Consider the following 10,742-nt stretch of genomic DNA (forward strand, 5'->3'; position numbering starts at 1 on the left):
TGTTTTGAAAGGATTAAAAGCAAAATTTAAAATTTTAATAAAATTTCCTCTCAAAACAAAAAATATATATATATACAAAGACCAATTTATTTTTTTTAAAGAGAAGACCAAAATCTTGTTTAACCAAATTTTATAAACAAAAAAAAAACAAATATATATTTCTATAATTTTATCTCGGAATTTCCATATACAAAAAATAATTTTATTTCGGAATTTACAAAGAGCAAGTATCGTTTTGAAGAAGAAAAATTCAAGGGTTCAGCATTACGACGAAACAACGTAGCATTACCCAGAACCCTCTCCTCTCTGGGAAACTGGGAATCGAAAAACCTTGTTTTCCTTTGAATTGAAAATCCAATGCGATTGAGTTCTATTCAAACCTAACTCAGTTCAAAGGAAAGAAGGTTTTTCACTTCGATAATAACCACCGTATAACAATAACTTATTAATGTGACGAAAACAATTCAATGGAAGAAGAACAGGATCGAATTCTGCTTTCTACTTTAGGCGTTCAATCTGCCAATCCCGAAGACATCGAACGCCACATTTTCGATGAGGTAATTTTTTTATCTTCAACTTCACTTAAATTCATTGTTCATATTGAAATCAATGTTGTTTTGTTTACTTCAAAGTTTAAATTATGACTGTGTTGATTTTTGTAGGCTAGGAATGATTCGGTTGCAGTTACCGAAGATAAAGGGAATAATGATGAAAATGAATGTAAAGGTTTGACTGAAAATGCTGATCCGTTATCGAAAGCTAAAGCTGAACTTCATCAGAAGCTGAGAGCAATAGAATTTGAAATTGGTGCAGTTTCTTCGACAATTGAAAGGCCGAGAGATGTTGGTAAAAGTGAAGAATGTGAGGAGAATGAGAATTTGGACGAAGGGATTGATGAGGGTGGTGGTTCGGAACTTCAGCGTGTTCTTGCTGCCGATAGGTTGAGGAGTTTGAAGAAAACGAAGGCTCAATTGGAGAAAGAGCTGAAAAGTTTGTCGAAGGATGGTGATTTGAAAAGTACTGAGAGTAAAAAAGTTATCTTTAGTTTAGTTAAGGAAGATAGAAGACCGAAGAAGAAGCTTATAGATGATACGAAAGTAAGTAAAAGACCTGCGAAGCGGTTTAAGACGGTCTCATTTGATGATGATGATGATTTTGATGCTGTTCTCGATGCAGCCTCTGCTGGATTTGTTGAAACTGTGAGTTACTTGAATGCTTGTTATTTTCGTGTTCAAAACTAATGTTTGTAGTTTGTACAATAAGGATTTAACTCATATGCACTAACACTGTAAAGATATTTTACACTGTCAATTAATCATAACCGTGCATTTAACTTGTATCTTCCACTTCTAGAGTCACCCACGTGGTTGGTTGTGAATTTTGATGGACTAACTGTGCAAAACTTTTTACACTGAAAGTGCATAGAAATTAAACTCATATTATCAATAATATATTGGATGGCATAGTGTGCTAGGAAAGAATCAAATTTGAACTTTAAAGGATATAGTTGGTGGTTCTAAATAGAAGAACTACTAATTTTCGTTGTTTGTTTTTCAGGAAAGGGATGAATTGGTTAGAAAAGGAATGTTCACCCCTTTTCATAAGTTGAAGGGGTTTGAGCGCCGCATTCAACAACCTGAAGCATCAACTAGTCGTAATGCAGTTGAGCAAGAAAATACCAACGATCTTGCTTATTCCAGTGTTGAAAGAGCTGCCAGATCATTTTCTCAGGCTGCAAAAGCTCGCCCAACCTCCAAGCTGCTTAGGCCTGAAGAGGTACCGAAGCTTGATGCACCCACCATTCCTTTTCGCAGGCTCAAGAAACCAATGCAATTACCCAAACCTCTAGACGACAATGAGGGGGATCTGAATACAGATTCAAAAAGGAAAAAGAAGCGACCTGGGCCTGGTAGGAAATGGACCAAGCGTGTTTCTTCTGAGGATAGACAACTGGGTGAAAGTGGTATGTCATGTTCTTATTTATCTAGGTCAAAGTAGAATAGTAATAGAATATGAATAATTGAGGTAGTGGGTGTTCTATATATAACTCCAATAGGGGTAATAAATTGGCAGTCCTGATGGTATATCTGGATTCTTAAGAGGAGTTGATTCTGATATTTATTTATCTGAAACTTAACAATGCCTTTATTATATAATTTAAAAATGTAAGGGTTCACATAAATATCTTTTGTTTGTTATCGGTGTTTGTTTATCTGGACATATGTCCTCTTTTGTAATGATTCTTTGTTTTTATTGTTGGACGTCTATTTTGCATGCAACGTTAAAATGTCAGTTTCATATCTTTTTTTTATGAGTAGTATGCAAGTCGGTAATTTGCATGTTGATAGCCAATGATGATGAATTGAAAGATATGTCTTAGCGCCCTCTGTCACTGATGGAGAAGGTTGGCTTACGACCCACCATACACTGGTGGCAGTTCATGCCACTCCCCCAGACTACTTTGCTTGCTGTAGTGTTATTATTATCACATTTCTATTTATGTTCATAGTCAAATTCAATTAATTTCAGTTAATTAAATTTATTGCAGAAAATGCTAATGGTTGCTTGGACAATTCCAGTTGTGAAAGTTTAGAAGAAGTAAATGATGTCGAACTTTCTGAACATGAATCTTCGTATGTAACATTAGAAGGTGGGCTGAAAATCCCTGATAACATATTTGAAGCTCTGTTTGACTATCAAAAGGTTGGTGTTCAATGGATGTGGGAGTTGCACTGCCAAAGAGCTGGTGGAATTATTGGTGATGAGATGGGTCTTGGTAAAACTATACAAGTATTGTCATTTCTGGGTGCTTTGCATTTTAGTGGCATCTACAAACCCAGCATTATTGTCTGTCCTGTTACACTCCTGCGACAATGGAAAAGGGAAGCTAAAAAGTGGTATCCTAAATTCCATGTTGAACTTTTACACGATTCTGCTCAGGATCTGGCTTCTAAAAAGAAGCGAGCTGAATCCGATGGAACAGACTCTGAAAGCAATAGTTCAAGTGACAATGATTATGAGAAAAGTGTACCGTCTAAAAATACAAGAAAATGGGAAACCCTAATAAATCGTGTCATGAGATCAGAATCTGGATTACTCATCACCACTTATGAGCAGCTAAGGATATTGGGAGACCAGTTGCTTAACATTGAATGGGGTTATGCAGTTCTTGATGAAGGGCATAAAATTAGGAATCCAAACGCCGAAGTTACCCTAGCTTGCAAACAGCTACAAACTGTACACCGCATAATAATGACTGGTGCACCTATTCAGAACAAACTGAGTGAGTTATGGTCGTTGTTCGATTTTGTTTTCCCTGGAAAATTGGGTGTTTTGCCTGTGTTTGAAGCCGAATTTGCAGTTCCTATAAGAGTTGGCGGATATTCAAATGCTTCTCCGTTACAAGTATCCACAGCATACAGGTGGGCCAATGTTTCTTTTATTTTGGTTTCGATGAGGGTAGATTAAAAAAATCAGCTTGGCCACATTTGAAATTAGGCGCTAGATTTTCTAAACACATCAAACTTTAGTCTTTATTACTCATAAACTGGACATACTTCCCCAGAATTTTCTAAATTGTAATCCTTCAAAGATAAAATTTAATTAGTTATGAATAACAACACATTCACCTATTGAGATCCTAGGATGTCCAGGAAAGATGAAGTTATCAAAGCATGTAGATGAATGTTATTAATTAGATTGTTGGCATATTTCATATAGGGATTGAGTTTGTTTTTTATGCCCCCCAACATACCAAATAATTTGAATATTATTTTGTTGTTTACAGGTGTGCGGTGGTGCTGCGTGATTTAATTATGCCTTATCTTCTCCGACGAATGAAGGCTGATGTAAATGCTCAGCTTCCAAAGAAAACTGAGCACGTTCTGTTTTGCAGCCTTACACCAGAGCAAGTATCTTCTTATAGAGCATTTTTGGCAAGCACTGAGGTGGAGGAAATATTGGATGGAGGCAGGAATTCACTTTATGGAATTGATGTGATGCGTAAGATCTGCAATCACCCAGACCTACTTGAAAGGGAACAGGCCTTCAGCAATCCAGATTATGGAAATCCTGAACGCAGTGGGAAAATGAAAGTTGTAGCTCAAGTGCTTAACGTTTGGAAGGAGCAGGGCCACCGTGTTCTTCTTTTTACTCAAACCCAACAAATGCTTGACATTTTTGAGAAATATTTGACCACTTGTGGACATATTTACCGGAGAATGGATGGTCTCACTCCTGTAAAACAGAGAATGGCTTTAATGGACGAGTTTAATGCCTCCAGTGAGATTTTTGTTTTCATTTTAACAACCAAAGTTGGGGGGTTGGGGACAAATCTTACTGGTGCAGATAGAGTGATCATCTTTGACCCTGATTGGAATCCTTCGACTGATATGCAGGTATGTTTGTATCTAACATGTCGGTTTACTCTTGAAGTAGTTGAAATTGAAACATGGCTGAAAACCTTTTATTCACTGTTTTTCCATGACCAGTTTGCTAGTTGTGTCTGGATGTTTTTTTAAAGGGGGAAACGAAAAATGGGGAAAACCGGTGTGTGTGTGTGGTGGGGGTGGGGGAAGAGAGGATGGAAGGGGTATGGAAGGGGGCATGGACAATGGCCTCCTTTATCACCTCATTCAGTTTCTTTCCTTTTCCATCAATCTAAATACACTCTAAATTTTGATGCCCCTGATAATTTTCAGATTCAATTTTTGTTTGTGAAGTTGTATCAACTTGATTCTCATGGAGACTAATGTTATATAGGCTAGAGAGCGTGCATGGCGAATTGGTCAGAAACGGGATGTAACTATATATAGGTTAATCACACGTGGAACTATAGAGGAGAAAGTATATCATCGTCAGATTTACAAACATTTTCTTACAAATAAGATATTGAAGAACCCACAGCAGAAAAGGTTCTTTAAGGCCCGAGATATGAAGGATCTTTTTGTTTTGAATGTGGATGGAGAAACTGGGTCAACAGAAACGTCAAATATTTTCAGTCAAATATCTGAAGATGTAAATATTATTGGGGCACATCAAGAAAATCAGGATAATAATGAATATAGTCAAACTGCTGAACTGGGTTCTGAAGATGATGCAGTTGGTGATGATGGCAAATCACGCAGAGGATCTTCAAGAGGAAAAGGGAAAGAGCAGGTTGACAAAAGTAATGGGGTTGACGAAGAAGCAAATATATTGAAAAGTCTTTTTGATGCTAATGGGATACATGTAAGCTTCTTCTGTATTTTTCAACCTGCATCTAAATTATCGTGCATCATTACTTTTATTTGAGCATATTATTGGAAACTACATTCTTTGTACAAGCAAGCGTATATTAATTTGTACAAGAATTATAAAGTATCTTTACCACATATTCAGACTATATTAGATTGTACATATTGGTCTGTTCTTGTCCTTTTAGTACTCCCTTTTTCAATGTACTGGTTTCCTCTGATAAACTTGTTATATGATGTCAGAGTGCCATGAACCATGATTTGATCATGGATGCCCATGATGAGGAGAAGATGAGACTCGACGAGGAAGCTTCCAAGGTTGCACAAAGAGCTGCAGAAGCTTTACGTCAGTCAAGAATGATCCGAAATCATGAAAGCGTCTCGGTTCCTACATGGACAGGAAGGTCAGGAGCTGCTGGTGCACCATCATCTGTTCGGCGGAAGTTTGGTTCAACTGTGAAACCCCAGTTGCTAAACAATAGCAAAGCATCTGATGAATCGCCAAGCAGGGGATCTAACAAATTCAATGGATATGCTGCTGGGGCTTCTTCTGGTAAGGCATTATCTTCTGCTGAAATATTATCCAAAATTCGAGGTAATCAAGAAAAAGCCATCAGTGCCGGGCTTGAGCATCAGTTTGGTCAGTCAAGGTCTGTAGATGTTAGAACTTCCAGGGCTCCTGAAAATTCATCTGGAGTCCAACCTGAAGTAATGATTCGGAAAATCTGTACCTTTTTCCAACAGAAAGGTGGCAGTTGTAGTTCAGACAGCATAGTTCAGCATTTCAAGGACAGGATTCCCTCAAAAGATCTTCCCCTGTTCAAGAATATGTTAAAGGAAATAGCGACTCTGCATAAAGGGTCAAATGGTTCCCATTGGGTTCTGAAGCCAGACTATCAAGTATAGTATGTTATTTGCATTACTTTGATGCCAACTGCTCATTACTGCTGATCACAGAAGTTTAGGGGATACTCATTACGTAGACTGAACATTAGACAGGGAAGCTTTCCTAGTGTTTTAACGGGTTAATTTTTTGTATACTGATTAAGTTTTTGTTGGGATATGGGTGAGAAGAATGCACAATTGCATATCGGTGGTTTCTTGCCACAATTTTGTACTTGGGAATATGCTGCAAATGGCAGTTTGTAAAGCCTCTTTCTTTTATTTGGTTCTGGTATGGGTAATTCTTTCTTAGACAAAAAATGTATGTGCGTAAAAAAAGAACTTGTGATGTTATTGGTTTCGTGTGAACATTTTTAAAGGGAGGGAACATGGATATGGGACATGGATTCCCTGCAGTAGCGAATTAACACCCTTTGCCGCAGTAGTGAATCCCGGTCATCTGTGATCCAACGACTCTATACACAGTCTGTATCTCGGTAGTTTAACATAGTGAGATCTCAGCCGTTCATTTCTAATCGGACGGCTCAGATCAATTACTGCCTCCATGCAGTAACTGTTAAATCCAAATCACATGAATGTTAACCTATGCATGGTGCATTCAAGAAATTTTGAGGTTGTAAAATTTAAATTATAAGCATGGGATTGCAATCTCCAATTAACTTTTAGTTGCAAATACATTTGAACTTTTTTTTAGTCAAATCCTTCATTTTTTCCGTTACCAACGTTTAGAAAATATAAATTCAATCATGTGACATTTGATGGACCCGTTTATTTATTTAATATACACTTCAAAACTATAGAAATAAAGAGGGAAAATGGAGACCTAAAATGGAGGGGATCCTAACTCTTTTTTTTTTTTTTTTTTTTTTTTTATAAATATAAATTTAGATAATTTCATTAGCAACAAACAATATGCCCAATACAAGTGGGGAACTAAATAAATAAATGGAAACTAATTAAGGATAAATTATTTCATTGGTTTCATTACAGTTATTAAAAGGGTACACGTCTTCTTTAAGAACTTTGAAACTATCATTAACTACTTCGTTTAGATCTAGCTCAAAGTCCATGTTATCTGACTGAAGGTCATGTACCAAACAGAGGATGACAAACTAGTGTTCTCCAACTAACCAAATTCAAAAGAAACACAACTGTATGTGATCAATTTTTGACCAATCGTTCACTGATCTACAATCTTCCATCGATTCTATGACGACCTAAACCTTTTACAAATTATTTGTCTTGTAAATATCTGGGATGAAAATATACTCCCTCAGTCCCATTATAAACGTTCTTTTTACAATAATTGTCTCAAATATGACAAACGCAATATTCATTTACATTTTCCACTAATTTACCATTATTTATTGTATTTCAAACCAATTAACAACTCCACTAATATGAATGATATTTTAGTATTATCAAACTATTTATTATCTATTTTAATACAATTAATCATAAATAAGAATCCTAAAATAAAATAGACCCAACTTTAATGCAATGCACGTAGTGCACACATAGCTGTTGCATTTGGTCAGATGTGCCTACATACATCAGTTTTTGAAATTGACTTTTTATTAAAAATTAATACCAATATAGTGGTTCAAAAAACCATAATAGTATACCTGTATTTTTATTTTTTATTTTTTTTGCAAAGTTAACAGATTTGACAATAACTTTCTCCCACAGTTGAGACAAATACATTTGGGTTGATGGTTGATGAAATGCATAAGAAACGCTCCTTTGAGCACAAAAATCATAAGCACGCCACAGTCAATAAAGATTGGGAGAGATCAAGGGATTGGGGAGAAATTAACTTTATATGATATAGAAACATGTTATTACAAACCAAGGAAAAACATCAATATTTCCAGGACATTCCTCGAGCAATCAAATTACTCAATATCCTGCGCTAACTATACTTATGACACCTCTTTCTTCAGCTTCCTTCAATATTTCTTTTCTCAAAATGAAAAACCCCCAAAATAAATCAGAGAATAATAAAAGCCTCTTAGTTAAGATACTCGTATATATAATCAGAAGGCTGCCAATCCTGACGCAGCTGTCGATCCAAGAGTGGCTGTATATATAATCAGAAGGCTGCCCATCCTGATGCAGGTGTTGATCCAGGAGTGGCTGATGAGGGAAGATTTTTCTGTAAATGCAAGCATGAAATGTTACAAATGATTCATATTAAACAGTGTCTGGGACTACAACAATATAGAGAAATTAAACTGGCAAAGTAACATGATCACGGATATGCATAACCAATGTAACTGTTGTTTTACAAATCAGAACATTCATTTTATATGCATAAACAAAGCAATGGAGTTAGTATTCTTGCTATTCAGTGTTGACTGTTACTTAATTAGCAGCATAGCATAATCTTAGATAGGTACACGGAATCTTCAAAATAAAATTTAGCAGAATAATCTTCAATCTGTCTAAAAGAAACAATGTAGTTGCCCAGCCATGCAATAATTTGCAAGTTCTAAAACATTTGATTGCAAAAACAAATGAAGTGGAAATAGGAAAGGCTCTTAAGGAATGAGCAGGACCAGCATACCTGTAATTGAGAAAGATCCGATAGAGAATCAGTAGACTGTTTCACACCTTCTTTTGTCCCTTTAACACTAGATACAGGACCGGTAGAAGCAATCCGAGCAGCAACCGGATCATTTGGTGGGAGTGGAAGAGCGGATCTGATTTTCCCTGCACCCGGTGGGGGAGCAAGGTTCAATACTTTTGGCTTCGGTGTTGCTACATGCACACCCGATAGGCCAGCAGCTGAAAGCATGCCAGCTCCACCAGCCGCCTTGTGCTTGACATTAATCCTGATGGTTTCTCCCTCCTACAGGCCAATCGACAAATACTTCAAACATAGGATAAGCAAGGATTCACAACGAGAAATATAAAAACACTGTTAAGAGAAGACCGTGATTTGTAAACATGGTTTTAAAAAAGGGTTTGCGATCTGGGTTGCAACATCAAGGTTTATGAAATATGATGTCTCTGCAGTCACTATTGAGATTACATTGGCCCCATTTGCCCACGATCATTTGCAATAGCAACAATCATGATGCGACCACAACCATGATTTAAAACATTGGAGAAACATAAACACAACTAGAAACTACTCTAAACATCGGATTTGGGCAAAAAATAACCTCGGACAATTCACCATGATCATCATTATATCATAAAGCAATTGTAATCATAACACAAGCATCTAAGTGATCTACTTATCCACAACAATTAACACTAACCAAAAATACACAAAAAACTAATCTTTCATTTATGATACTAAAAATAAACTATTTTTCAACTGAAAATAGTAAGCAAATCATCATAATAACAATAACCGCTACAATAAATTAAAGTTCAACTGCATAATCAAGCGAATTAGATTGATCACACAAATTTGCTAATGGAAACTACCTTAAGCCTATGATTAACAGCAGGATGAATATCGATCTGTGAATCCTCCGCGGCATCAGCATCACCAGACTCCTTATCATGTTCTCTTCTCACATACTTCTCATGATCAGAAAGTGCAACATTGAAATCAAAAGCTTCATTCCTCTCCGCAAACCCCAATCCAATAAACGCATGCTTCCCTTGTCCATCTTCAATCTTCAGAACAAAATATCTCGACGAATCGAGAACCGGTTCAACCGAACCCTCACGCTGACCGGGAAAAACAAAACACGCAGCGAAGAGATCACCGGAGTTAGGATCTTCTAACCGGATCTCGCACCGGTCACGGCGAGATACGACGCGGAGACGGCCGGACCAGATCTTGTCTGATTGGAGCCATTCGCCGCATTTGTAACCGCCGGAGGTTGTTCGCGGCGGGATCTTGTAGACGGCGACTTCGCGAACGACGAGGAGTGTGTGGTCGAAGCCCTCTTCTTCTTCTTCTAACGACATCGTTTTGGTGAAGTTAGAATTTGAGCTTGAGTTTGAGTTTAATGTGAATGGAATTGAATTTGAGAAACGCGTTATTGGTGTGGTGTCTTTGTCTTTGTTACTCTCACAAACACAAAGACAACACCAAGGTCAACTGTTTTAGGAGAAAGATAGAACAAATATCACGTTACCAATATGCTCTGCTACTATCTTCTATCTTTTCATGTCTTACTCTTGTATCTATGCTTTATCTTTAAGTCACAAAAACTCTTTTTTACGGTGATAAAAAATACGTGAGTTGGAATGGACATGATATTATTTATAAAGGATACCGTTAACGTTAACCTGTGCCTTTAGGGCATATGTTAAGAAATCTAAAAGAAGAAACATTCTTTAAAATTTTGTGCATTTAAATGATTAAAAAGTAAAATATTGAATGCAATGCACACATCCCAATAAGTTTTTTCTATATTTGAATCCTTAACTTGTGCCTTGAGGTCATGTTAACTTGTGCCCTTAGGGCACATGTTAAGCAACCCAAAAGTAGAAATTGTTTCTTAAATTTTGTGCATTCAATTAATTAAAAGTCAAAAAGTTAAATTCAAATACATTAATTACAACAAAACATTTCTATTTTTACTTCTTAACTTGTGCCTTGAGGGCACAAGTTAACATTAGCCATATGATTTTTAATAA

At 36.6% G+C, this 10,742-nt stretch overlaps 2 protein-coding genes across 2 annotated transcripts; one reads left to right on the top strand and one right to left on the bottom strand.

The window, feature by feature from the left end:
- Positions 1 to 252: 252 nt before the first annotated feature.
- CHR8 (chromatin remodeling 8) lies at positions 253 to 6,810 on the top strand. The gene is made up of 7 exons (XM_085728411.1): positions 253 to 557; positions 663 to 1,199; positions 1,558 to 1,963; positions 2,549 to 3,422; positions 3,788 to 4,397; positions 4,762 to 5,229; positions 5,478 to 6,810. The coding sequence occupies exons 1-7, from the start codon at positions 468 to 470 to the stop codon at positions 6,138 to 6,140; spliced, it is 3,648 nt and encodes a 1,215-aa protein (XP_085584537.1). The 5' UTR covers positions 253 to 467; the 3' UTR covers positions 6,141 to 6,810.
- A 1,128-nt stretch (positions 6,811 to 7,938) lies between these two features.
- ABCI18 (non-intrinsic ABC protein 4) lies at positions 7,939 to 10,271 on the bottom strand. The gene is made up of 3 exons (XM_085728414.1): positions 9,576 to 10,271; positions 8,704 to 8,988; positions 7,939 to 8,292 (listed from the first exon to the last, which is right to left on the bottom strand). Exons 1-3 carry the CDS (start codon positions 10,065 to 10,067, stop codon positions 8,230 to 8,232), a joined length of 840 nt encoding a protein of 279 aa, XP_085584540.1. The 5' UTR covers positions 10,068 to 10,271; the 3' UTR covers positions 7,939 to 8,229.
- Positions 10,272 to 10,742: the final 471 nt, after the last annotated feature.

This window comes from Medicago sativa, chromosome 1, assembly GCF_051527215.1.
Source record: "Medicago sativa cultivar Bolivia chromosome 1, Bolivia_mono, whole genome shotgun sequence".
NCBI classification, from domain to species: Eukaryota; Viridiplantae; Streptophyta; class Magnoliopsida; order Fabales; family Fabaceae; genus Medicago; species Medicago sativa.